This window comes from Drosophila persimilis, unplaced genomic scaffold (assembly GCF_003286085.1).
Source record: "Drosophila persimilis strain 14011-0111.01,24,50 unplaced genomic scaffold, DperRS2 tig00000653-arrow-arrow-pilon, whole genome shotgun sequence".
In the NCBI taxonomy this organism is placed as follows: Eukaryota; Metazoa; Arthropoda; class Insecta; order Diptera; family Drosophilidae; genus Drosophila; species Drosophila persimilis.
Window position 1 is genome coordinate 1,100,839 of NW_020825330.1, and position 27,687 is coordinate 1,128,525.

Below are 27,687 nucleotides of genomic sequence, written 5' to 3' on the forward strand. Positions count from 1 at the left end.
TATATGTACATATATGCTTATGTACATGTCCCCCATTATATGTGTATATATTTTCTATATATGTATGCAGTATATTTTCATATCGGTATATACACTATTTAATCGCTCGTTTAACAATTAATTTTGATTTTATATGGTAGGTATTTTATAACAATTTCATTGTTTTTCTCCATTTTTTTGGTTAGAGTTTACGTGAGTGGAAGCAGCTTTTCTTTTTATGGATTTTTCCCTGGGAAAACGAATATATTTTATGTATTTTCCCAGCTACTATAGCATATTAAATATATCTATATATTTTGTTTCGCTTATTTGGAAACATTGCTCATTGGATTTATCATACTAGTTTTATTCAATTGTGAGGCCGATAACTAAAGCACGTGGCATTTTGCCATTTATTTAAAATGTTTATCAAACGTGTATATCGATATACATATCATTTATCGATTATCGATTATATATATATAGATCATTTGGTGCGCTCTACAGTGCAAAATATTTGCTCAATTATAAAATTGTTTCACAGTTTGTTGAATTCGAACAAAAAAAAAAACAAACAACAAACCAAAAAAAAACAACAAAGAATCTGAGTGGAAAAGCAATATAGTCGAGTACTTAAGTCTGGTACGACTATGCGAGAACCGTTCCTCGATTCGGAATCTGTTTGGAATATCTAATGATATCGTGGCTTTTTAGAACAACGGACAAACGTCTAGAACGTAAGATCGGAGTAGGAACGGATCTCAGAAGAGGATTCGTCAGAGTCAGGAGCATAAAGCAAACATTGGCTGGTTTTTCTCTATATATAAATTGATTGGATCCATCCGAAAGATACTCGTACGATGGCATGGGCATTAACTAGGCAAAAATTGAAAACTGTTTTGTTGTTGTAGCTTCAGCAAATTCATTAATAATTATACGTTCGTTATTGGTAAATCCTTACAATTTCCGTTCAATTGAATTTGTATCACAGCAATATATTTGTTTTTAGTTTTTAGTTTAGTTATTATTTATAAGTTAGTGTATATATATATTCCAGATATTTTTAGTGTGGTATTGTAGTGTTGTGGCGTGGTGTGGCGTTGTGTGGCGTTGTGTGGCGTTGTGTGGCGTTGTGTGGCGTGTCGAGTGGTGATTCGGAAAAGCAAACCAAATCAGATCTTGGATAGCGCCTAACTCTTCTCTGAAGCACAAAGGAAACCGAAATCAAATCAAACTCGTTTCTAGTATTACTCTGTAGTACTCGTATCTGTAACTAGTGTAAGCTCTAATAACAATCCGAGATCAAACCGCAATCAACAACCTATGTGGTAAGTGTTTGTACTCTCAAATACGTTTGATGGTGGGACCTGTAAAAAATACCGAAACTTTGCGCTTAAATCTCTCCATCGTGGGCTCGTGCTCCTCCTCATAGTCCTCGTCATCATCATCAAACACCACCACAGGTGGCGGTGGACGATATTGTGGATGTCCAGGTGGATGCAGGCGACTGGGTCGCGGCTTCTGGCCAAAGATAATGGTGCGTGTAAATCGCACTCGTGCCTCCTCCTCCGCTTCGGCAGCCGCTTCCGCTTCCGCATCGTTCTCAGCATCGCCACCAGCAGCCCCACCGCCTCCATCCGATTCGCTGAAACCGGGATTAAGTATTATATTCGGTATAAGCTCAATGCTGTCCCAACCATCTTGCAGTTCTTCAAGCCACCATAGAAGAAGGATATATACATATATGTATATGTATATGTATACATATATAGAAAGAGATAGAGAGGTATATAGAAAGAGAGAGAGAGAGAGAGAGAGAGAAAGACAAATACATTTATTAGACAAATTTATGATAATTGTTCTGTACTTTACCTCTTCTTTGGTATATTGGTTTTTAGAGGGGGAATAGTTTTGTTTTAGCGTGTATATGTTCAGGGTTATATTTTTATGTGTGGATGTGTTTATATAAGTCTATGTGTGTGTGTGTGTGGGTGTGTGTGGGTGTGTGTGCAACAGTTAAACAACATTGAAAGCACGACCATAGAGACACTCAAGGGCAAAACTTTTAGCTCAAGTCACACCATCGGCAAGCAATGGTAGAGCACGTGGGAATGGTTAAAATATAGACATTCTCGTGTACACGTACACGTGGCAAAGAATATTCAATGTGAATGGCAATTTCCATGTGCATGCCCATCGTGTAATAGCTAGTACTGCCCTCGTATATGTAGTATATTTTGTATCTGCATAGTGTATGAGTGTGTGTGTTGTGTGGGCACATTCTATAGCGTGTGTCTTCTGTGGGAGTGTGTGTGTGTGGGTGTGGGTAACGAACATAAATCAAACACTCAACAAAATATTTATACATTTTTTCGGGTTTGTTTTTGTTTTCCATTAAAACGTTTAATGTTCTCGTGCTTGGTTTTTAAATGCAAATAACATAATAATATTCGGTAAATTACATAAACGGTTACAACATTGATAAAGCTGTTTTTTGTTTTTCTTTTGGTTTTTTTTTAGGCATTTTACAATATTAATTATGCAATATTTTTCTAGTTTATTTCTGTCGGGGTATATCTTTGGTTATCCCTTTCTAGCCGTTTTTGATTGCTTCAAAATTGTTTAAAACTTCAAAACGGTTTAGAGTTTTTTCGGTATTTTTGTTTTGGTTTTTTTTTTTTAATTGCTTGCTACAAGTGCGCTGGCTATCACAGTTAAAGTGCTTAAAGCTTTGATTTCTTTGGTCTACGAATGCAATTCTTAGATTTTTTTGGTTTCTTTTTTTGTATTTAAGGGAAAAAGCGCACTTTCGTTGGCTTAAGGCTACAGCAGGGTACGATTCTAGGCTTCTAGTTTCTACATATATAAAGATTTGTTCAATGGCATAATTGTGGATGAATAGGTATGAAATATTGAGCTGGAATATTTGCTGAAATAAATCACAGTAAATTTTCCTAGTTATGAGCTCAACGGAAGAATGGTGTTACTGTACTACCCAATATTTTAAATGAAACAAATTTTTTTAAATAGAAACATTTAATGGTATACGAAAAAGGCTATTCGAAAATTAGGTTCAACTATCTTGAATGGAAGACCAAGCGTACAATCTTCACAAATAAATTCCCCTCAAAAGGAAACAACATTCCAATTAGAGCTCTGCATGAATGAGTCACGAATCCGGCAGGATTCACTTCTCTTTACCCCACTAATTTATTTGAGTGTTGGCATCTGGACGAAGTAAGTATACTCCAAGGCATACCGCTAACCCATGATAGAATCATTTGGTAGGTGGTGTCTTCACCACATCTGCTCTCTTTCGAGGACCATCCGTTTATCGAAAGACGTACAGCTTATTTATTAGCGAACATATTTTCTTTTCTGTCAGCTGAAACAACAACCAACGAAAAGAGGAGAATGTGAAACGTTTGCTATCCATTTCTAGAGCCTGTCTCTCTGAGAACTGAGAGAGCGAGTCGGAAAAGTGGATGGTCCTCACTACAGCGGACGAGACGACCTTTAAGAAAGATCATCATGCTTTAACCGAAATGAATGGAGTTTAACTGATGAAAAAATCTTTATATACGAACATATGTTGTACATATGTGGACAGCATATGGTATATGGTATTTGTATTTACAAATTATATATAGGGCCATTGGTACTAAAGCTATATACATACATATCATGACTTATAATTATAAACAACATTGACAATAAAGCAAACAATTGTTTCGGGGGCCGTTGCCAGACATGGATATAGATATAGATAGCCACTCATACAACACGCAAATTATAACTGAATGGAACATTGAACAACAATTGCAACAATATCAACAATAACAATAGCAACAACAATAACAGCAAATAGCAATAGCCATAGCAATGAGAACAACAATGCGTGAGAGTAAACAAAAAGGAGAAACATAACTCAAAATTCAGCTAAGAAACCAAAGATTATAGAACACTTAGATTACGCATCGCTACCAGTTGTAGAACCCTCTCACACTCTTTTCGTTGCAAAGATTTCGTTGCCGTTGCGTCATCTATGTGGTTCTAAAATCTTTGTTAAAACTCATCCAAATGAAACACACAAAAAATGGTTCTAATCCATTGCATTGCCCAACACTGGCACACACAAAACACAGGAACAGTAACAGGCATTTGCTGCACAGCACTGGCAAGCCACACACAAAACGTGAAATCTTTTGATTTTGATTAATTGATTGTTTGTTTGGTTGGAGTTTGGAGTTTTTTGGATTTGGTTTTTCTTTTCTTTTTTTGAGTTTTTGTGAGTTAATGCGACTTAGTCTGTACCCATTTGCGATGCTTGGTAGCACTCCTTGGAGAGCACAATGCAGAGTCCAATGGCTAATATCACAAGTGTTCCGAGCACTATACTGACGGCCACTATCCAAATGCGTGGATCGAAATTGTCTAAGTCGGGTTTAATAAGGCGTATGAGATCTGAACGCGCAACAAGAGAGATATATATAGGAGAGAAACAGAGATTTATATAGAGATATAGAGAGAAAGAGAGAGAGAGAGAGATACATCACACACATCGAAAGCACTCCCGAAAGGGAGACAGAGAGTAGGAGAGTGATTGGGGGGAGAGAGAGAGAAAAAAGAGATATAGATGGACAACAAAAATAATTACAAAATATACTAATAACAATGATCTATACGATAACGATTTACGATTACGATTACAATTTAAGGTTACGTCAATCGATAATACACGATAACACTAGAGTTGCGGGGCGATGGCAACCAGAGCTGCAACTAGTTTGGTGGCAGCCCTGGCCGCATCCAACTACCGACAACAACAAAAAGAAAAGTACAGTTTACACATTGAAAAAACTAAATACGGATAAGTACGGTTATCCACAGAAAACAAAAAAAGAATACAGTCAGACCCTAGAACCTAACCTATGATAAATGATAAATGCCTATCCTAAGATACAAATCGCCTTACTATCGTATGAGTTGTGTGTGTGGATCTCCACTGAAAGTACTCACCCTCTTCTTTGGTCTCCGGCAAGGTGGTGACATTGGTGGTGACCACCACGCCGCTGCCCAGCTCATTGTTGGCCCATATCCGGAACTCATAGGTGGTGTTGGGCGCCAAACGATACACCTCCATTTGACGCTGAATCATTGCAATTTGTTGGTATTACTTGGGGCTTAAAAATACATAGCTGTAAATACTGACCACATTGGGTGCTATATTGATGGGATCCATGCGGGTCCAGGCGTGCTCGAAGCTGGCATTTGCCGGCGGCTGGCTGTACGAGACATTCCGGAATTCGGCCGTGAAGCTGCGCACCGGATAGCCGCCCGACTGGGTCTTGTTGAAGCGCCAAATGAGAAAACCCAGTATGGTTGATGCCTTGAAGTACAGCTGCGTCACGGGGCCGGGCACAGTGCGCACCGTGAGCTTTGTCCGCTGGTATGCCTGATACGCCAGCTCCTCCTCCTCCTCCTGGCCCTGATCTTGATCTTGATCTGCCTTCTGCCCCAGCTCTTGCTTTTTGGTGTTTGTTGCGGTTGTTGCCGTGTCCTCCTCGGGCAGCTGCTGCTGCTCCTCCTCCTTCTCCCGTCGCGGTGAGGTAGTTGTCGCTGGGCTAGCGGTTGTTGTTGCTCGTGTAGTTGTCGTTGTGGCGAAGCACACATAAATGCCAGCATCCGATATGCTCACATTACGCAGCACTAATACACGACCCGTCTGGGGAAAAGAAGAAGAAGTACATTCTGCAAGTAGATCCTCCATTTGGGGCACCACTCACCTGAACTATCGTGCTGTTGCTGCCGTGCTCTTTCACCCACATTATGTTGCCCTGGGCGATGCAGGGTATGCTGACATTTCCGCCCTTATCCGTTGAGTATTCGTTGTACTTAATCGTGGAGCTGAGCACCGTGAGCACTGCAAAAGAAACCAGAAAGCAGAAAAGGATGAAGGTCAGTCAACAGTGAACCATTTCCCCAGCTCGTCATGCAGCAGTGCATCTCGGTCGATTCAAATGAGCGGAAACCAGCTTCGACCAGCCTATCTTCGATCTGCCCCACACAGTTTGCGCCTGCCACTTGGATTAATTGATTTTGATAGACAGAGGCGACCCATCGGCTCCACCGAACAGGGAAGGCTTCCCTCCAGTGCCTCCAGTGCCTGTTGCGATGTCCGCCGAATGGGTAGACCGCTGTCTGGGCGGATACTTTCAGTTTCTGGCCCTGCGTTGCAGCTACTCCAAGCGTCGCGCGGGTCGCCTGCTGAGCAACCTCTACCTGATGCTGGTGATCCTTGATCTGGTGGGACAGATGAGAAGCTATGCCCATGGTCAAGAGCCCATGGTCGATCGAATGCTCTTCTTTCCCAAGGCCATTCAGGCCGTGAATGTGTTCTACAAGCTGGTCCATGCCCTGATTGCCCTCTTTGCATTGATCGGATGCCAGCGGGAGCGTCGTCTGTTGGAACAGCTGCCACCCACACATGCCACACCGGCGATCTATCGACAAGTGGCCCTGGAGCTCCTGATGGTTGTGTACGCACTGTGGATTTCTTTTTTCGACTACCTGAACGCCGGCCAGATCCTTGAGAACCTGCGCTATGTCTTCAGCTCTCAAGCGGTGCGCGCCCGCTACCTGCAGATGCTCCTCCTGGTCGGACGCCTCCAGGCACAGCTTGAGCAACTGCAGCGCCAGTTCATCGATTGCTCTCTGGACGACTACCAGGAGCTGCGCTCCTCGTATGCCCACCTGGCACGGCTGTGCCGCTCTCTGTCGCAGCTCTATGGCCCGTCGCTGCTCCTGCTAAATGTCCTCGTTCTGGGCGACTGCCTCATAGTCTGCAACGTGTACTTCATGGTGGAGCATCTGGAGGCAGTGCCTGCCACATGGCTAGTCCTCTGGCAGGCCGTCTACATTGTGGTGCCCACCCTTGTGAAGATCTGGACGGTGTGCGCCGCCTGTGATCGCTTTGTGGTGGGGGTAAGTGTCCTCCCACCGTTGAATGAATCGTTCGAGGTTATTCGAGGAAATACTGTTTACAGTCGAAAATTCTGCGACAACAATTAAGCGACAGGCGCGGCAGGACGTCCGAGGAACGCAGCCAAATCGAGGAGTTCGTCCTGCAAATCATGCAGGATACCCTGCAGTTCAATGTCTGTGGCATCTACCATCTGAATCTGCAAACTCTGGCTTCGGTAAGACACGCCCCGGACATAGACAAATGGAGCTCAAAAAGCTTTCTACTCTGCTCTGCTCTCCTTTTCTTGCAGATGTTCTTCTTCATATTGGAAGTTCTGGTCATATTTCTGCAATTTGTGTCGGTCATTCGTTGAGTGAATAAATCATGAAATGTAGCAGGAAAGGCCAAAGCACGAACATGATTTTCTTTCGGGTGGGCTGGGGGAGGCTTCAATTTCTGGCTGTTGCAGAAAATGTTGCCACGACATGCGATGCGCGAAGGTCAGGAGGCGGCATACAAAAACACGCATACAACACAGGACGAAGCAGCGAGGCACCGAAGCCCACTTCCCATGCCCCATATCCTGGCAGCAGGGGGCTGTAGCTGTACTTTTCATCAAAAGCAACCAACTGTTAAAGTATTTTCCATAGGCTTTGAACAGTTTTTGTTTTTTTTTTTTTTGGGCTCTCTTAAGCGATGGTCTTTTCTGGCAGTGGAATAACGATTCATTCAATGCCATTCATTTTTGCAGCAAATGAAAGCATTTAGTTCACTTTTAAAGTCAGTCCGATTACGATATTCGTGCTGTGACTACAGCAATCGACCACAAGAGGCGATGAGCTGCAGAGCAAGCGCCGCTGATCCCTCTCTATCGATATTTATCGATTAATGCTCGATATCATAGGATGAACTCCTTTCTTGGGAATCTCTCGAGTCAATCGTTTACTCGTATCGCTACTTATCGATAAATTCTCGATTTTGCGAGCAATACATGTAAGTGGTATTCTTTGATGAATACTCCAATTCCAATATTTATTTTCTTGAGATTCTCTACAGTCCATTGAGTTATATCGATATTTATCGATAATTTCTCGATTTACCCCTTGTGCTGGAATATTGATACTCTTCAAATATACAATAATACAAGATTTTATTTGTTTTTCATTGACATTCGCTAAATTTGTTGCGTATCAAGCGAAATCTATCTATTATATGAACCTTATATCGTATATCCTCCATATAGAAATGTCCCTCCAATTTGGCAAAATCAATGCGTCAGCAGAAAGGAATATGGCCAAAAATACGTCACCAGCAGACAATGTCGACCCAATTGATGGACAGCCAGGCATCGAATGAGCCAAGTGATTGAATGAGTGAGTGATTGAACAACCCATGTGATTGAATGAGTGAGTGGCTGACTCACTGAATGAACGAGTGAGTGAGTGACCCTTCCATCCACAGACTTCATTCGATTGTGGGTGGGTTCCGTGTTTCAAATCAATTAAGTGACGTCAGCACATGGACATGGATGGACGAGCGGATGGGTGGAGGGGTTCAGAGGCACATCAACCACGTCCCGCCCCCAAAAAGTGGTGTGCCCTGGCCCCCACTTCCGGGCCAAGCAGCACCAACTTTTTGCCAATGGCTTATCAAAGCTATGGATGAATGAATGGACAGCAGGTACTCACATACAGGTTGAAAGTTACTCACATATGTGTTTTCATTCCAAAATGATTAAATCATTTCGTGGTGATGTTTATTTGAAAGTGCAGAAGCAACTATTTTGCAACGAAACCGGCAGAAACTTCCATTGCAAATGCAGGTTCAAGCAAAACAGACTTTCATTTAATTTGAATTCCCCAAAAGATGGAAACCACAGCCAAAGACCAACTCCTTCTCTATACATTTCCTTCATGCGGCTTCATGCGGCTTCATGCGGCTTCATGTGGCTTCATGGGGCGCTGTGTTTTTCTTCACAAGTTGAATAATTAAGGCCCTGCGAGCCTGGCAGCCTCCAGAGGAGCATAAGGAGCATCATTTGCGGGTAGATGTATCCACCAGCAAGCAGGGCAGCAAGCAGCAAGCAACAAGCAAATCAACATAGAGGCATCCTGAAACAGGACCCTGCTGGGAGATCGAATCCAATAGGTTTTCAAGGCAAAAACTTTGCCCGCTGCCGAGCAAACGTTTCGAGGGCTTTCTCGCATAGTCTCCCAGCATTGTGGCCCGTATGTGGGTATCCTTCTCGAAAACTGTACGTACAACTTTCGAGTGGGGAAAGGACTGAATTTTCACTGTTGTTTACAGCACACATGCATGCGAATCAAACTCAATTCAGTCAGAACTTTAATCAGTTTTTGCGGCTTAATCAATGTTCATTCAAAATCAAATTTTAAAATCAACTCACACTCCGATTCAATCTGGTCAACTGAAGTCATTTTGAAGGCCACGAATGCAATTTAAAGAAGTATCGCACAGATATAGCAGCGAAATAAAGTTTTAATTTGAAAGACCAGCATTGCCAGGTTCGAATAACAATCTTTCGAGCAGTGTTGCCGTCATATGGACCCCGCAAAGATATCGTTGCCAGAAACATGTACTCATCATTCTCGTATACCCGGAGTGCTACCCCATGACATGGTTCTGTCAATTTTGGGTTGAAACTGTTTGCAATATTTATGAGTCCCCCTAGAGCGTCCCTCGTTGGTTCGTTGTCGCATTCGTCGTGTCAGCGACCGAGGCAACCGAAAAAACCCTCCCGCCGCGGCTCCCACATTTGTTTTTGCGATATGTATATCAAATATACTATAAACAGAGAGGGCCCTGACATTTCCATGGCGTTTAATAATGCATTTGTCTTAGAACCATTGAATCCATTAAAATCGTCGTCCAACGGATCATTGCATCAATGGATGTGGTGGGGGCGATGGCGGCGGCTGCGGCGGCTGCGGCGGCTGCGGCGGATGTGGAACAACAAATGGCATTTGGGAAATGTAATTTTCATCCAGTGAGAACATTCCAATTCCAATTCATAAAGCATTCAGCCCCAAAGATGGCAGGGGAAGACCATGAAAAACAATCAAATAAATGCACCAAGAATGTGCAAGAAATGCAATGCAAATTGAAATACCAATGAAAATTTGCAATGGATACAGCATCAAACACTTCCCCTTTGGATGGACAAAAGAGCTCAAGCTCTAAATACTCCTTCAATCAGCCAACAAGGAATGCATTTAACATTTGGATTCTTGGGGAAAAGGAAACATTCCATCGAGGAAACATTCCTTCGATGTTTCTCCAAGGGTGCGCTTTCATTTCCCCAACATTGAGAAGCAGAAGAGCACTCGAGTGGAAGGAAGCGAAACTCAAGCGACAACAAAAAGAGTCACTCAATTTTAATACTTCTCCTCACTATTGTTAATGTTAATATTTTTGTTTTTATTCTGTTTCACGTCCAGTGAAAGAATTGGCTCTACTGTCAAGTCTCAGAAGCAACAAAAGAGAAAAGCTGTCTGAAGAATTTTCGCGTGCAATTTCCCAGAACTCACTTTATTATTATTGCCCCAATGGGCTTTTGGGGGGCTTTTGGGGCAGCAAAATAAAATGCCAGAATTAATTAAAATTCATAATTAGTTGCATTTTTGCCCCACGACTCGACTGCGGTGCGGTGCGGTGCGGTGAGAGGGCAATGAGGTCACGAAAAGAGCTAATCCTTACAGCCTCCGGGCGGTGGATCATAGTGCGCGCACAGTGGGAACAAAAGCATCGAAAGAGCGTGTCCTTTCGCTTATGGGAAACTTTGAACAGCGATTGCTTTCGCCACTCGCATCATTCGACGATCGACATCGATGTACTGCTCTGGCATCACACGTGGCACCCTTTCACCTATGGGAAATTGGTGGGGTGACAGCAACGTCAGTCCGAAAGTGCTCCGTGGAAAAGGATATTTCATTTAAGCAAATCGTGAAGCCATCTCTGCATCAAGCAGTTCTATTCCATGCCATTGGAAGAAATTCTTTGGATTTTCATTGCATTTCTCTCGTCTCAGGCCACTGTGCTCTTTTCACGTCAATTCTCATTTCGCAGTTTATTTGTTTTGCAAAAACTTGGTTCCTGGGCTGCGTTCTGGTGGGTCCTGGTAGCAAGGATTAAGCCTGCTAGGCCTGTAATGAGTTGGCTCCAGCGTGTCGCCATTTAACCGCAGCTGCTCCTTCTCCCCCCGTCTGCGGGCACACACTTGTTGAACTTTGTGCTGTCTGAGCTCCGAGGATGGGGGATGGGGGGTGGCAGCCACTCTCGATCCTTATCCTTATCCCCAGCATCCAAGTGGAAAATCAATCCAAAACTCACTTGATACGTGGACACGTGGGTGCTTCCTCGGTGGATGCTTGGGTATCGAGGGTTTTCGGTGCTAGGGGTGTGGAATGACACTTAACCTTTCTCTTTTCGGCATTGACATTGAGAGTTTCCGTCGCCGATGCCGACGCCTTCTCTTTGTCAACAGTGCTCGACATCTGGCCCCAGCAGGCGGCCGCACATGCTTCTGCATACACCGGGCACCATTCGATGTGTGCTTTCCGAGTATACACTGCCCCAAATGGGGAGGAACAGAGCCATATTGGTATTTTCTCAAGATCCTTCCTGATCGTTAGGTCACGCTTTCAATTTCCCATAAGCGATAGGAAACATTCGATTTAACTATTTAGATTTGTCAATCTTGAGTTTAGGGAACTTATTTCCTAAGTTTCTCAAGTTGGAATCCATTCGATTGCAATCGAAATTGTCGCCATTCTTAGCCAAAAATGTTCTCTACTCCAATAGTTATTCCAGCTCCAAGGAAATCTATGCACAAGAGTGTTCCATGCCTCGACCTTGCCCTTGCTTTCTGGCCTTCTGCCACACCCACACACACATTCTGTTGGTGCCACGCTGCCACACTCTGGTGCTCTGAGGTGTGTCTGTGTGGGGCAGAGTGTGGCAGAATGACTAAAAATAGTTGCATTTGTTATCCTTTGTTTGGGGACTTGGGCTTTCAGAGTGCAGAGTGCAGGGCGTCGAAACCGCAGATTGGGTCAACAAAAAGGTGCAACGAAATTTGATTAGTCCCTGCGGCCTTGGTGGGGGGGGAGGGGTTTGTCTTGGGCTTGTCTCCAATTAAAAAACGCCACGCCTCAAGTCACTGATTGTTGATTCCAAGAAATCAATCCAAGAAGTAAATTTCCCGAATTTCCCGCTTCTTTTCTTTTAATTAAAGGCAAACATTTTGTCGCAAGGGAACGAGAGAGAGAGCCACAAGATAATACGAGTGTGGCCAAAATAACTAACCAAAAAGCATTCTCTTCCACGTCTACTACTCCTCCACGCCGTGGCCCCTTCGTACCCCTTGCAACAATACCAAGAAACGGCGGAACGTGGCTTGAACAATTCAAGGATTTATACGCAATTTGCATGCAAATCAAGTTGGTTACGACCCCAAAGTGGGGGCCAGGATTAAGGCACTTTGACTGGGATTTATTGTCCAGCAAGAACGGAGGCTACACACACGGGGCGTAAACTCCAGTTGTAGTCGGACTCTTGGTAAATCAACGGCAAATTAAAGGACAAATGCAGCAGACCAATCCGAATGGGAAACACCCTCAAATGGCAAGCAGAATTATTGGATTAAGAAGCGCACATTAGCAGGAAACCGGAGGTCCTTACGCGCGGATCTCAGGGAGAAACAAAGCACCGACGGATGGGTGCTGCCGCATAACGCTCATAAATACTAAAAATAATAATGGAGCTCCAATAAACATTAATTCGATTTGAATGATATAGTCTTAATTTTCTAAAATTTACAAATGTTTTTATTATTAAAGTTGTTGCCATATATAATATGTTATATTATAAGTTCTCTCAGAGTTCTCTCGGCTATCGTTGGGACTTCAAACCAAACTTATGGTTTAAGGCGGTGTTTATTTTTCACATTTTTAATAACATTTTTCGTTAGTCTCTGGCAAACTCTTGCCCCATTAATACCAACAAATCTTCATCAATTTATTATCATTCCCCGGGAGGATACCCGGATGCCCCCCAGGCACTCAGGCCACCCACCCAACTAAAGGATGGAAACGAAAGGCGACTCAAGCCGGAACGGAACCCAGACCCAAAATATAGCAGCCAAATGGACATTAATTATGAGCAAGGAAATGAAAAGATAAATGAATGACCAACCGAGCCCAAGAGCACAGTCGCTCTTGGTCCTCCGCAACGCTCGGCTACCCAATTCAGTCAGTAATCAGCTGGTACATGGGCCGTCCCGGGGGATTATGTAAAAATATACATGCATATGCGAACATGTCCTTACCTTGGGTGAAAAATAATAGATTGAACGATGACAACGTTAGCACGGAGCTGGACGTGGACGACATGCTTCCATATTACGCTTTACATAAGCGTTGGTGTTCCCGTTACCGTGCCGTTCCCTTTGCCGTTGCCGTTGCCGTTGCCGTTACCGTTGTTGCGTTGTCCGCTCTTCGTTTGCCTTTACTTTACCGTTGCACGCACCAGTCTGCCGTCTGCCTTCTGCCTTCTACCGTCTGATGCCGCCGCTCCGCCACTCTGCAGGACTCGCTCTCTCTGACAAAGCCGGCTTACCAACAACAACAGTAATAAACAAAAAAAAAAAGAGAGAAACGACAAAACAGAGCTCAACAAAAACAAAAGAACGTAACGGAAAAGACAACAACTGAAAATGAACGGCGACGCCGCCGCCAAAGGCAGTTTGTGCTCTCCTTCTCCTCCAACACCTCCTTCGCTCCTTGGTCTTCTTCTTTTACAGTTGCTTGTCCTGGGTACCCAGGCGGTCGGTTTGTTGTTGCCGCTCCGACTCCTTTTGACGTAACTCCTCCGCAATGTAGCTCCTCACCAACTCTCCTTCTCTCTCTCTCCGACACTCTTTTGGATGATTTCTGCACTGAAACTATTGTTCTCCTTCTCTCTTTTTATAGCAAAAAAAACACGCACACGTTTGATTATTACTCTGCTAAACTACATTTTATTTGTTGCAAATTGAAGTGGGAGTGCGGCCTGAAGTGCGGGGGAGTGACACTCGCTGCGCGACGGGCGACTCGGCTCTATTTGTTGCAGTTTAAAGGTCACAATTTAGTGACAAAAAAATAATAAACTTGACCACAGATACGAAAATACAGTAACTGCTTCTGTCTGTTGGTGAATAGGTACGGTTAGCACGCTAGAACACGACCGTCAGCGCCGAAGTTTGTTTGGATTTTGAGTGAACTATTGAAGGAATGACTGCTTGACTGCTCGCAGATAGAACGCAAAACTGAGCATCGCGCTCGCGTTTGCCTGCCAGAGGATGGAGCTTGGGTCTCTCAGTGCTCTCCTATCGATGCTCCATGCCTGAATTTCGGCTTCCTCTTGTTTTTTTTTCGGCGAATTGAAGGCTTGCTGGTGGGTGGTTGGTTGGTGGGTGGGTTGGTAGAGCATAGAGCCTGCTCGTACCACCTCCCACACTCCCATGCGAATTCTGCTGGTTGTGCAACTCTGCGGCCACCACTGGAACTGTGCTGTGTCCAACTGCAAATTGGCGTATGGCAGGCGTATGAGAGGAGATGCACTCCACTCTCCTTAATCACATGCACACACACACACACACACACATACACACACACCCATTGAACAGCTGTCCGCCGCAACCCACGTGTGCGGAACAGAGACGACAGACGCCAGAAAACGAAAAGTTCACTGAACCCGCGCCAAATAACGGGAATAGGATTATGTGACCATTGCTGTGTTTATGCATGGCATTTATTATAGATATTGTTTGTTTTTCTTTCCAAATGCATTTGCTTTAACTTAATATTAGATTATAATTTACAATTAAAATACATGTGTACACAGTAGGAGTGCGGTAGGAGGGGCCACCTAATCGAATGGGGGTTATCCATTCGAACACGGAAACGCATCGCAAAGAAAGATAATTTCTACGTTTTGCTAAAAACTAAAACAAATTATATACCGAATGGGTAGTGGAAGATACTCGGTACGGTCCATCGTCATTTGAGTAAATTTACAATAGAATTATACTAGAACTTTGGGGTTTTCACTTGGAAATGATTCCATTCGGAAATGCAATCGTGTTTGGCAGTCGCGTGCCAGAAGGAAATGAAAACTTTCAAAAAAAAAAAAAAAAAAATTTTTTCAAATTGTGACCCTCCCCTCATGCCACTCATCATCATAATTTTCGTCTCTCTCTTTCTCCCTCTCTCTCGCTGTCTCGCTGTGCTAGCGTCGCTTTTTGACGCGTTCAATGTATTTTGTTTTGTTAAGGGCACGATTGCCGGCATTGGGATCCATCATGCGCTTCCAATCGGTCTGCCCCACCACAAAGCCAATGGCACGCATCTTGTCCTGGGCGCGCTTCTCCTCGATGTCCGCCCAGCGCACCTGGAAGGGAGAAAAAAAGTGAGTAAAGTGTCCTCGTAACAGATGGTTTGGTGTGCATTTAGGGAAACGTTTCAGAATTTCCAGCTACTTCTCTATATGCTATATTCCCATTCTACATTCGTTTAAGCGTACACATTTCGTACACATATTTAATAACGAACTTTCTATAACTTTTCCAATATAATTGTATAATATTTAAAGCTTGAAAAAAGTACTCAAAAAATGGAACCACAGATGTCAAAGATCTCTCTGCTTTAGGATCGAATTTTCTTTAGATGCCATATTTTAAAAGTCTTCTTGTCTAGTAATTTCCATTAAAATCGGATAATAAATACAGCTCCAAGAGTCCCATATAATGGAATGTACAGCGTGTCACAGACATCAAAGAATCACTTCTTATAAACAAAAACAACTTCATATAACAAAGACACAGCTAGAGAAGAGTTACCTCAAAATGGAATATCTCCACCTACTGCTGTCCTCGATTATCAAATATCTTTGTTCCTACAAAACCGATTTATATTAAACTTCAGGCATGACTTCCTATAACCATTATCTAACTATCCTTTAAGTTTGATAGTAATCGCTTAAGTAAAACATGGCAAGAAGAGAAAACAGTACAGTGCATCTACTATTTCTATCTCTTTTCTTCTAATGGTTTTCTTCTTCTTCTAGAGATCTACGTGTATCCTTCGTGTATCCTTTATCCAAAACTCACTCGCTTCTTGCCATCGACTGATGTTTTTGGTGGCTCCCAATCGTCCAGCTGCAGATATTCGGCCATGCTGGCTGTCTTGCTTTTCTTCAGGATGCGCATGGTGCCGTCCAGACGGGCTACAAGGATAATCAGGATAATTCAGTGAAGAGAACCTATAGGGGCCAGGGGTGCAGGCAGGCAAGACTTACCTAGATTATCCTCGGTGTTGTCGCTTTCCCACTTGCTTTTCAAATTGCCAAACTGCACGGAACCACACGGAACGGAACCACCGATTGATTAGAGGGAGTAGAGGAAGGGGAGAACGTGGAAAAGTTGTTGTTGTTGGTTTGGAAAAGGATCCCCCACACTGTATGTTTTTGGTTTTTTTTATTATTGTTTAAGACTTACATCGTAGCAGATATCATCGCCGTTGCTGTCATCTGTCGTTCCATCGACAGCGGCAGTGGCGGCGACGGCGACGGCAACGGCACTGGCAGCGTTTGCGGCGGCGGTGGGCACAAGATCCCCAACAAGCCCAGTGGCTGATGCCTTGGCATTGGTGGCATTCGAAGCAGTGTCCTCGCTATAGGCATTATCATCCTGAAATAAATGAAGCCGCCATAAATCAACAAAACGTTCGCTTCGTTCGTGTTTCAGCCTTTTGCAGCACATTGGCAGCCTTTACTAAAGAGCTTAATAATAGGATCGATCATTCATTAATAAGTTTTCGATTTACAGATCTACAGTGAATTGTAGATGGTGTCATGTCATGTCGCTTTCGCATTCGCTTAAGAACTTATGTGCTAGAATCTTGGCGATACAGAGCGCATATCCATATCGCAATATCGGTATATTCATAAGAATCAATCAATCAATTATATTCATTGCATTCCACATATGCCACAGAACAAAACTTATGTCTAAGAGCATCTATCTCTAAATTATAATCCCTTCTGTTCTACTGTTCTACGACAGAGGGGCAGAGTAAAAGTTAAAAATGTTTTTTTTTTCGAGTATTCATAAGTGACTAGATTGAGCGTCGACGGTGGCGGTGGCGAGAGCATCGGGGGCACTGGCCTGCAGCACCTGTAGCCTGCCGCCACGTGTGGAAAATCCTTAACAGATTGTGGTTACAGACTACAGGCGGCACAGGCCAGGGACCCACGGGCCTCCCGCCCCGTCTCAGTTTGCAGGACGAGGATCATTCTCATTCCCGCTCAACGCGAGAGAACACGATGAGCAGGAGCCTCGGATGATTCTAGGGCATAGTTACCGTTGCCATATTCTCAACATCTTCCATCTCGACCACATTCTCCAGCAGCGTGGCCACGTCCAGCTTGATGTACTGCAGCGGCGTCTCGTTCCAATTATCCAGCGCCAGCTGGATCTCCTCTGTGGTGCGCTGGTGCGCATTGCGTCCCAGACAAGTCTCCACATCGCACAGAAGGTCCACAATGTACGGCTACAAAAAGGGGATATATACAGATATACAGATAGATGGTTATTTCCCAGGACTCACCACAAAATTCGAGTCCTTTGCATGGCAGTAGAACTCGTTGAGTGTGCGCAGCGAATTGTTATTGCAATCCACAATTATAAAGTCGTACAGATTATCGCTGAGCGTCTTCTTGAACGATTTGATCAGGTATTGCATGTAGGTCTCCTCCATGGTATCATCGTACTCGTATAGCAGCTCCTTTTTGGGTATCTGTGGCGGCGGCACAAGGGAAGGAAATTAATACAAAATTCCATGCACCAGCCACCAGGCACCTTTAAATTCCATATCTCGAGCTGTCCACTCACCTTCTTCCCCGTTTTGGGGCACTTCTCCTCGTAGTCATTCTCAATGATGAAGTAATCATCGATGCTGAGTATACGCGGTGTGGCCCCGCCCATTTCCAGCTCCTTTTCCTTGATGAGGCGTGCCACATAGGACTTGCCGCTGCCCGGTGGTCCGCGTAGGATAACACAAATGCGCTTGGGACGCGTCAAGCGTCCGGGCGACAACAGAATCTCATCGATCGATATTGTATTGCGATTCTCGTTCGTGGGCACACTCATCTCCAAATGTGGGGCAGGGACATGGCCGGCGGGTACATCCTCATTGGCCTTTGCCTCCGAGGGAAACAGAGATTGCGGCGCAGAAGGAGCATCCACCGATGACGACGGCATGGGTTCTGTTTTCGGTATCAGTGGGCCCTCGCCCAGCATGCGGCGCTGCGGATTGGCGGGGAAGGCTTTCTTGAAGGATTCTCCGCCGTAAGAGAGGCTATTATTAATGTGCATCGATGGCGGCGATGGCAGGGACTCATCATCGCGCATTTCCACGAGATTACTGTAAGGATTTCAAGCACGGATTCACGTTAGATAGTGGCTCCCGTGGCTCCTGTGGGTCTGTGAAACGGGACTTACTCTTCCCCATCGGAGATATCCTCGAGATCATCGGACTGCTTCGAACTGTTCTGTCCCTGCGGTGGGACAGGTGTCTAGGAGGAAGGGGGAGGATAAACGGCGGATTAGGTATCGAATCAATGGATCAGACATGTGGGAGGGGGCTTACCCCCTGGGGTTTACCTGCTGATCGCTCTCTTCGGACGGAATCGTTTGAAGCTGACGACTCTGATGCATTTGCAGGCGCTCCTGCTGGCGCAACTGTTTCTTTCTTTTTTTGTTACGCTTGTTTAAGGCTTTTTCATTAGGTCCGGGTCCGAGTCCGGGTCCGAGTCCGGTTCCAGCTGAGGGTCCGGCTGCTCCGACTCCTATTCCTAATCCTGGTCCCATCCCCATTCCGTGCGGTGCTCCGCCGCGTCCACCTCCGCGTCCGCCTCCGCGTCCAGATCCCATCATTCTTGGTGCTAGTCCTGGCATCATTCTGCCACCCACTGGGCCATAGCCATTGCTCGAGGCGTGTCCATAGTCAAAGGTCTTCAGGGGCCGAAATTCGGGCAGCCCATCGCCAGATGATATCGAGGAGGCAGCGCCCCCCCCGCCCATTGTGGCCGACTTGTGGCCATAGTCGATGACCTTGGGGGCGGGCGTCTTGTTCTGGTAGTCGAACACCTTCATGGGACGGTGCACGGGTTCGTCATCGTCCTGGTCCTGATCCTGGTTTGGCTCCACCCGTGAATGTGAATGAGAATGAGAGTGGAATGGCGGCGGCCGCTGTGGCCCCAGTGCTAGTGGATGCTGCGGCGGCGGCTGCTCCGGTCTGCAACGTGGGGGCAACGTGGTGTGTTGGAAGAGGTGGGGCGTGGGGCGTGGTGGGTGAGTGGAAGAGACGCAGTGGCGTGGTCGTGGTATTGTCGGTATCAAATATCGGTATTTTTTGTTGGTATTTGTTGCAGTATTTTTAACGGTATTTTACGGTGTTTTGGTTGGCATTTATTGTTGTTTGATATTTCGATTTTTTCATGGATTTCAATTATCGATTATTATCGTTTTTTTTTTTAAATTCGATTTTTTGTTCGTTTTTGAGTTTTTTTTGTTTTCAATGTTTCAAAAACCAAAAGAAAAACACTTGAACTTTTACTTTTCTTTGAAATTTACCAAAACAAAAAAAACGTATTGAAGATGTGCGGGGGTGGGTCATGGGGTGGCCGGGTCATAGGTCAGAGGTCCTAAGCTTTGCAGAGAGAATTTCACACAGAAAAAAGCACGGACAAAGAGGAGAAACCAATGTCTCTCTCTATAAAAGATATTCGAATTCGGACCCTCAGTGGATGTTTCCCTCCCCGCCCCTCCACACCACCGACCCCTCACAGAGAATATGTGTATCGATAATTAATCGGAAAACAGTAAGACTCTTGGAGAACCTTACGAGAGGAGGAAGGAGGCAATACACCTTATATTCCATCAATCAGCGGACAGGACAAGGAATACATATTGTACATATCGGCAAAATCTTTATTTATTTCTTTATTTATTGATTTCTTTAAAACTTTCGAATTTTGAGGCATACAGTGCGTTTCAATGGTGTATGTATATACGGGAGGGACATCATATGGCTTATACATTATAGAGTTTTACAGTAGTTTACAGCTTATCGACGTTTTTGTTGGTCGGTTAGTCATCGAATATTGAGCTAACTATCGATAGCTACCGATAAAACAATTTTTGCATTTTAGATATAGAGACAGATAGACTGAGATTGGGAGAGACGAGCTATCGACAATAAAATCCATATCAATTATCGAATTTATTAAATTTATCGAACGGTTACCGAAACGTTCTGTGTGTGTTCTGTTTTGTATCGCATCCAATAAAAAACGCATAAATACCGTATATATTGTGAATATTGTAAATCTTTAAGCTATCGATCGAACACATTGTTCGAATATCTTAATTATTAATCATCCATCTATCGTTCATCGTTCATATATCGTCTATCGTTAATCAAAAAAAAATGAATATCGGTCTGGCAATAATAGTATATGGCGTGGGGTTCAAGGGCTATCTATATTTATGGTTTCTTATTTTCAGTTCATCTGATCTTTCATTTAGAAGAGTTCTGGATCCTTTAATTCTTTGCCCTAGCGACTATCAAACGCACTGTACACCCCACTGTACACCTCTCTGTTTTGTAATTTTAATTTGTAAACAGCAGACCGACCCCAGACGACACTGGACACTGGTACTTTTGCTATTGATGTAAAGGATACCAAAGAATAGAAAAGACTGGGGTGTCAGCTTTATATGATATATACATTGATAGATAGATAGAATAAACGGACTGACAGACTGAATCGACACGGACAGTTTTCTCTGTTGTTATTCTGGGTTTAATTCCAACCTTAATCTCCAACATTGATTTAGTTTGATGTTCTTTTATTGGTATATATATTAAATATATCATTTACGACTTGTACAACTTTTAACTTTCAAAAACTTCGATTCAGAGACAGAGATAGAGTGAAGAGAGAGTGAGAGAGAGAGAGAGAGTCAGAGTTTGAAGAGAAGGCAAAACGTTTCGAGGAAACGAAACAAAAATACGAAAAAAGGTAGGTTAGGTATTTATCAAAGCGGAATTGTTACAAAGAAAATACAATTGTTTTATAAACCAATTCATTTTGGATGTTAATTGTTTTTGTTGTTTTTTTCAAACTCTTTTTGGGACCAATTAAGGATATGCTAGAGGTCTAGATCTCTGTTTCTGTTTCTGTTCTGTTGTGTTTTTGTTTTCTTGGAGGATGTGTACTTGGTGTGTGTGTGTGCTTATTTGCTGAATTAATCTACTATATAGCTCTATATAGTGCTATGTGTGTGTTTTCGATTTTTCGATCTTCATATGGTCTGCAGAAGTAGAAGAGGAAGCTGAGTCTGAGGCTGGGACTGAGAGGCTGGGGGTTCAGAGGGCCTGATCCTCCATCCCCACTGCCGCTTCTTCACTGCTTCCTTCTCTAATACTCTCTCTCCTACTCCTAGATCCTGCGCTGCTTCTGCTGCTGCTGGACGTTTCTATTGGTCCTGTTTTTGAATTTTGCTTGGACTTGACCGCTGCTCAGACCACGCGGACACCACAAGACACCATTCATTCATCGTTTGGGACCGCATGGGATCGTATGGAATCGCATGGATGTCAGGATGCATCGATCGATTCACCCACCAACCCAACAATCAATACCATATTTCATTATTTTTTCGTTTTTTTTTTGTTTTGTTTTTTTTTTGGTATTTTTAACAAAAGTTTTGTGTGGTATTTTTTTTTTGTTTCGTTTCGTATTTCGGATTTTTTTTTCAGTTGCATAGAAGTAGAAGAGAAGAAGAGAAAACGGGTATGGAATAAAAATTCCAGCATTAACGATAACTAGAAAAAAACACATCGCCTGCACATAATCTACATTAAAGGATTTTTGAGGGGACAGAGAGAGAGAGAGCACAAACAGACAGAGAGAGAGAGAGAGAGAGACAGATAAAGAGAGCGACAGGGAGGGGAGTGGTGGTGGTGGAAGGGGAGGATTGAGGAAGGTCAAACGACGACAAAATCGACGGGGACTCGATGGGAAGGAAGATCATAAAAACGCCTGGTAACGACCCGGAATTTATTCGGGAATAAAATGGTATTTAAGAGTGGTATTTATCTGGTGTTTTTCCGGAATAAGCTAGTATTTAAGTTTGTTATTTTTGTAATATTATTTCGTAAATAGTAGTCTGAGTGGTATTTAAGTGTGGTATTTATCTGGTATTTTTCAGGAATAAACTAATATTTAAGTCAAGTATTTTTCGAAATTAGCTAATAGTTAAGTGTGGTATTGTCTGGTATTTTTTCGGAACAAACTAGTATTTTATGATCGGACAAATATGAGATTAGATCTTGTCTAAATTTCAGTATTAAACTTAAAGAAAAAAAGACATTTCCCCAAAAAGGGGAATGCAGCAGCGCCCTTCGTTCGAGATTCGCGTCATAAGTAGCTTTTGCTGAAGGCAATCGTATCTTTGTAAAGATTAAGTACATGAGAAAATCTCACTCTGTCTTTCATTTCACGTAATACCATAATTATTCCCAGCTATTCAATATTCCCAGCTATTTTATCCCTCAAGAGTCAAGTCCAAAAGTGGAAGCAAGTATTCCCAACACCTAATCGTAATTCAAAGGATTTCTTATAGATTTAAATGGCAGGTGGATGCAACAAGAGATTCCTTTAACGATTCATCAGAGAAAGATTCAGCGAACAGACAAGACGCTCGGTCTGTCGGGGAAGCAGAGGGATATGATAGCCCTTCTTGAAGGGTATTTTTTAATTTTAGCATTTTGATTCTTTGCGCACAAGAGATCAAAGTATTCTGATGTTTGATTTTGCGTTAAGAGAAGAGTTATTCATAAAATGTTAAGAGTTCTAGAGTGTTCTGTTTTTGTACACATACCCGTCATCCCATGGTTTCCGGTTTCCAAAGTTCATCATGTTTCCGCCTAGGCCTCCACTGCCTGGTCCTGGTCCTGGTCCAAAGTTTCGACGATTGCGCGGAGGACCTCCGCCCAGGTCCTCGTCAAAATTGGGCATCGGTGGACCGGAGTTGCGCCGGAATGGATTATCACTATTGTTGGGATTATTCGGGGGTCCTCCAGGTCCTCCACCGAAGTTGGGTCCTCCTCCAAAGTTGGGTCCAGGACCTCCAGGACCACCAGGGCCTCCACCAAAGCCAAATGGATTAAACGGTCCCGAGTCATGGCCGAGTCCAGGGCCAGGTCCACGGAACTTCGGACCAAAATTGGGTCCAGGTCCAGGTCCAGGTCCGGGTCCGGGTCCGGGTCCAGGCCCACCGCCCCCGCGATTGTGGGGCCCGAAATTGGGTCCGAAATTAGGACCAAAGTTCGGACCATTTGGTCCATTATTGGGGCCAAAATTCGGTCTAAAGTTGGGGCCATTAGGACCAAAGTTGGGTCCTCCAGGACCAAAGGGCGGATGTGGGCCACCGTTTGGACCGAAATTGCGGCCGCCATTAGGGCCAAAGTTTGGTCCAAGTCCAGGTCCAGGTCCAGGTCCAGGTCCATGTCCATGTCCGTGTCCAGGTCCGAAATTCCTGCCATTCGGCCCGAAGCCGGGGGGACCATTTCCATCGAAGTTCTTACTAAAGTCCGTGAAATTATCGCCCGGAACCTGCCCGGGTCCCATTTGATTCATTTGATTGGGACCAAAGGGCCCGGGGCCATCTCGAAAGCCAGGACCAGGACCGGAAAGAGGACCGGGACCGGGACCGGGACCATCGCCACCAAATTCACGATGCAGCCGAGAATGCTGATCATCCATGTCCATGGGTCCACGGCTACGGCTGCGTGCGTCCCCGGCATCGCCACCGCTATCGCGACTCATCATCGACTCCCTGGAGTCCTGCGAGAGCTTGTCCACATTCCCCGGCGATTGAGACTGCGAATGGGAATGGACTTTCTTCTTGCGCTGCCATTCGGCAAAGGACAAGGGCCGTCCCTTATTGCCGGCGCTTCCTGCCTCCGATGAATCGTTGGCTCCTGCTCCTGCTCCTGCACCGCCCTTCTCGCTCATCCGCTCCTGGGCCTTGGCCACTGCCTGTGTGAGATTGTTGATGAAATTGGGATCCTTGAGGGCAATGGACACATTCGTCGGCAGAGATTCGTCCGCCGTCTGCTTGGCGTCGGCCTCAGCAGCGGAGGGGACTCCTTCGTTCACGGCTGCCGGAGCAGCGCCGACGACGGCCGCCTGATCACCAGGGTTCTTGATGACCACATCGAACAGCGACGGGATCTTCTTGTTGTCATCTGCGGCACCTCCGCCGACGCCCGGCTTGACGCCGTCGTCGACCAGATCGAGACCGGGGATGCCATCGCTCTTCTTGAATATGCTTGTCATGGGCGTATCCACCAGCTCCGAGTCTGGCTCTGGCTCATCATCGTCGTCGTCATCGTCCAGTGAAATGGTGAGAATATTCTCCTCCTCTTTGGTTTGCTTCGCCGGTGTGGAGGTGGCAGCGGCACCCTCGAACCGCCGCTTGCCAAGATTAGACATTGGTCCAGGTCCAGACGAAGGCTTGCTCTTCTGCTGATGCTGCTGCTGCTGTTGCTGCTGCTGCTGTTGCTGCTGCTGATGCTCTAGGGGCTTCTTAGGCGACAACTGCTTCTGTGGAGATCCCGTCTTCAGCGCCATGGGAGGCTCCACGACATGCTCCCGGCGCATGGGCGGCGGCTGCTGCTGGGTTTCATTCTCACGACGCTGCTCGAGATTCCCGCCTGGGAATGGACCAGGTCCTCTGCCGCCGAAGCCAGGTCTACCGCCAGCTCCAGGTCCAGGACCACCGCGATTGGGACCATCAAAGGCAGGTCCAGGTCCTCGAGCTCCAAAGGGTTCTCTCTCAAAAGCAGGACCTGGTCCGTGTCCCTGTCCGTCCATTCCAGGATCACCTCTGTTTGGACCCTCAAAGGACCCACCACGGAAGCGCCCGCCACCGTCTTCCATGTCTTCGATGGGATCTTTGCTGCCCATTGGTCCGACTGGTGGACCATCTGGGCCCCCTCCTCCTCCTCCTGGACCTCCACTCTCTTGAGCCTGACGGCGACGACGCATCTGCTCGCGTCGCTCTGCAATGCGACGGCGCTGCTTCTCAAACTCCTCCTCGTAGCGACGGTACTCGTCGCGATCCGGATGATTGGCATTAGCCCGTTTCCAGTCCTCGAACTGCTGCTCCCACTGATCGAACAAACGATCGAAGCTCGCCTCATCCAGATCTGGCCCAGCAGGAGCTCCTCCTCCTGCTCCACCTCCGCCTCCACCACCTCCTCCACCTCCACGTGGATGCTGCTGCTGCTGTGGATTGTTGTTGTTGTTGCTGTTGCTGTTCCTTTGGCCAAAGTTTCCACGATTCTGGCCACCGCCATCGCTGTTGGCACCTCTCTCTTCGTTGTATCCCTGATTCTCCCAGCGTCCCGCATTGTTGTTGTTGTTGGGCGGAGGACCACGGCGGCTGTTGGCCCCATAATTGTTGCCAAAGCTCCCAGAATTATCGGGAACTCCTCCGCCATAGCTGTTGTTGTTATTAAAGTTCGATCCTCCCCCTCCTCCTCCTCCTCCGGGGCTATTGCCAAAGTTTCCCGAGTTTCCGCCAACGCCGCCGGAATTTCCAGCAATCGATCGTCCAGGTCCAGGTCCTGGTACAGGTCCAGGTGGGCCTCCGCCGCGACCACCGCTAAATCCTTCTTGATTTGAGAGAAACTCCTGGCCAGAATTCTGTGTAAAAGGATTCTGGCCGCGTTGCGCGGCAGGGCCATCTCCTCCTCCTCCCGCTTGCTGCCCAGGTCCATCGCTCCAGCCCTTGCGCTGGAAATTCGGGTTCGATTTATTTCCATGACGCTGCTCCATATCGGGATTATTCGTAGACCAACGATTCATCCGCTGATTGTTGCTGCTGCCCCCCGGCGGCTGTTGCTCCTGCTGTTTGTCCTGCATAGATGGGGGTGGTCCATCCCAGCGTCCCCGATTAGCCTCAGCCGAGGACGACGGCGGCGGTCCGCTCCAGCGATTGTTGCCATCCCCACCCTGCGGAGGCGGGGGTCCGTCCCAGCGTCTGTTTGTATCGGCGGCAGGTGGAGGCGGTCCGGAATTCCAGCGATTGTTTGCATTCCCTCCAGATGGGGGAGGTCCCTCCCACCTGGCGGGTCCTACGGGACCGGGACCTGGACCGAGACCTGGACCTGGACCTGGACCTGGACCAGGTCCGGGCCCATCTGTGGGCCCCTCCCACCGTGGTGCATTACGTTGCGGAGGCTGATGCTGTTGATGCTGTTGATGCTGCTGCTGGCTCCATTGGTTCTCCATGGCATTGGGCGGCGGCTGGCGCATCTTGGGATCAGCGCCCATAAATGCAGGCGGCGGCTGCTGCAGATTGGGAAAGGGATTCATGTTGCCCTGCATCTCGTTGGGTGGCTGACTGTAGCCCCCCATCTGTGGCTGTGTCATTTGGTTGTAATGAGACGCCGGCGGCGGTTGCTGGAGATGCTGCTGCTGCTGCTGTACCGCCGGTGGGACGTTGGGCCACATATTGGGATTTGCCTGATGCTGCTGCTGGTGCTGCGGCTGCTGCATGTAGCCTCCGGGATTGGCATTCTTCTGCGGTGGCGGCGGCGGTGGTTGGCTGTACATCTGCGGCTGGGCCATAATCTTGCCCGGCATTCCAGCTACCGCAGGATTGGGGGGCACTTGAACGGGCACTGGAGCCACCGCCGGCGGAGCCTGGTAGTATGCCTGTTGTGCCGGGGGATAGCCCTGCACTCCCGGCTGTACTGCCACAGCGGTGGGCATCACGACAGCTGCTGCTGCTGCTACGGGCGCTGGTGCGACAGCGACGGCAGTTACGGCCGTGGGATTTGCACCACCAGCTGCTGCGGCAGCCATCTCCCGTTTGTACTGTAAGAACACAAGCAAACGAAACGAATTAAAAGGGGAATCCTCCACAAGGGGGGCAGTAGTAGGTCACACACCTGCTCGCCGTATTGGGCATGCCACTTGGCGTACTCCTGCTGGTAGGTCTGCCACTGATGCCAGTGGTGCTGCAGCGCATACTGCTGCTCGGGGGTCATGGCCGCGTACTGTGCAGCCGTGTACTGTTCATAGGGGTTGGTGGCCGTTTGGCCAGCTGTGCTGTAGGGGTTGCCTCCAAGTGCCGCAGGCATGGTGACTGGTTCAGCGGCGGCGCCAACTGCGACGCCGGCGGGCACCACCGAGGCGACTGTGGATGGCTGCTCGGCGGGCGGCGGCGGTGGCGGTGCGTCGGGCAGAGGTGGCGGTACCGAGGGCTGGGGTGGTGCAGCCATTGGCACGGCGCCTGGCACCAAAGCCGCTACTGCAGGCCATTGGTTCCACATTCTCACTCCTCTTTTTTTCACTCTTTAGGTCGCAAGAAAATGGATTTTTTGGCATTATGTTATTGTCTACTGATTGTACATGTGCTCCAAATACATTTTAGTCATCACTTAACTTACCCTAATGTGTATTTTATGTAATTTGCAAAAAAACTAATTTCCGAACTGAAGAAAAAGTAAAAATTCCACACACTTCGCCATTTTTGGCTTGAAAATTAGAGATGTGGAACGGGGAGTTCGATTGCCGCAATACGCATACGATAGCAATAAGAGATA

At 46.2% G+C, this 27,687-nt stretch overlaps 3 protein-coding genes across 5 annotated transcripts; 1 reads left to right on the forward strand and 2 right to left on the reverse strand.

The window, feature by feature from the left end:
- Positions 1–1,079: 1,079 nt before the first annotated feature.
- On the reverse strand, positions 1,080–13,623 carry LOC6597902. 3 transcript variants are annotated; one of them, XM_002022993.2, is made up of 6 exons: positions 13,290–13,623; positions 5,766–5,902; positions 5,192–5,704; positions 4,999–5,128; positions 4,294–4,443; positions 1,244–1,688 (listed from the first exon to the last, which is right to left on the reverse strand). In XM_002022993.2, exons 1-6 carry the CDS (start codon positions 13,351–13,353, stop codon positions 1,324–1,326), a joined length of 1,359 nt encoding a protein of 452 aa, XP_002023029.2. In that variant the 5' UTR covers positions 13,354–13,623; the 3' UTR covers positions 1,244–1,323. The 3 variants fall into 3 exon arrangements, with proteins under 3 accessions (XP_026847023.1, XP_002023029.2, XP_026847022.1); XM_026991222.1 differs by lacking the exon at positions 4,294–4,443 and having other exon boundaries at positions 1,080–1,624; positions 13,290–13,622; XM_026991221.1 differs by lacking the exon at positions 4,294–4,443.
- LOC6597903 (putative gustatory receptor 9a) lies at positions 6,154–7,316 on the forward strand. Its single transcript, XM_002022994.1, has 3 exons — positions 6,154–6,963; positions 7,026–7,178; positions 7,254–7,316. The coding sequence occupies exons 1-3, from the start codon at positions 6,154–6,156 to the stop codon at positions 7,314–7,316; spliced, it is 1,026 nt and encodes a 341-aa protein (XP_002023030.1).
- Positions 13,624–14,730: 1,107 nt separating the features above from the next.
- On the reverse strand, positions 14,731–27,573 carry LOC6597901 (trithorax group protein osa). Its single transcript, XM_026991238.1, has 13 exons — positions 27,532–27,573; positions 27,031–27,436; positions 25,414–26,956; positions 22,950–25,314; positions 18,663–19,296; positions 18,501–18,574; positions 17,892–18,423; positions 17,608–17,796; positions 17,362–17,550; positions 16,497–16,688; positions 16,298–16,349; positions 16,110–16,225; positions 14,731–15,391 (listed from the first exon to the last, which is right to left on the reverse strand). Exons 2-13 carry the CDS (start codon positions 27,412–27,414, stop codon positions 15,230–15,232), a joined length of 6,432 nt encoding a protein of 2,143 aa, XP_026847039.1. The 5' UTR covers positions 27,415–27,436; positions 27,532–27,573; the 3' UTR covers positions 14,731–15,229.
- Positions 27,574–27,687: the final 114 nt, after the last annotated feature.

What these genes read in the sequence shown, in the direction of transcription:
- LOC6597903 (XM_002022994.1), top strand. Translation starts at nt 6,154, where the DNA reads ATGTCCGCCGAATGGGTAGACCGCTGTCTGGGCGGATACTTTCAGTTT. An exon ending in GTGATCGCTTTGTGGTGGGG is followed by an intron (nt 6,964 to 7,025) that starts GTAAGTGTCCTC and finishes TACTGTTTACAG; the next exon opens with TCGAAAATTCTGCGACAACA. An exon ending in ATCTGCAAACTCTGGCTTCG is followed by an intron (nt 7,179 to 7,253) that starts GTAAGACACGCC and finishes CTTTTCTTGCAG; the next exon opens with ATGTTCTTCTTCATATTGGA.
- LOC6597902 (XM_002022993.2), bottom strand. Translation starts at nt 13,353, where the DNA reads ATGTCGTCCACGTCCAGCTCCGTGCTAACGTTGTCATCGTTCAATCTA. An exon ending in GCAACAGCACGATAGTTCAG is followed by an intron (nt 5,705 to 5,765) that starts GTGAGTGGTGCC and finishes TCTTTTCCCCAG; the next exon opens with ACGGGTCGTGTATTAGTGCT. An exon ending in TCAATATAGCACCCAATGTG is followed by an intron (nt 5,129 to 5,191) that starts GTCAGTATTTAC and finishes GCAATGATTCAG; the next exon opens with CGTCAAATGGAGGTGTATCG.
- LOC6597901 (XM_026991238.1), bottom strand. Translation starts at nt 27,414, where the DNA reads ATGTGGAACCAATGGCCTGCAGTAGCGGCTTTGGTGCCAGGCGCCGTG. An exon ending in CAAAGGACTCGAATTTTGTG is followed by an intron (nt 17,551 to 17,607) that starts GTGAGTCCTGGG and finishes CCCTTTTTGTAG; the next exon opens with CCGTACATTGTGGACCTTCT. An exon ending in CAACACCGAGGATAATCTAG is followed by an intron (nt 16,226 to 16,297) that starts GTAAGTCTTGCC and finishes TTATCCTTGTAG; the next exon opens with CCCGTCTGGACGGCACCATG.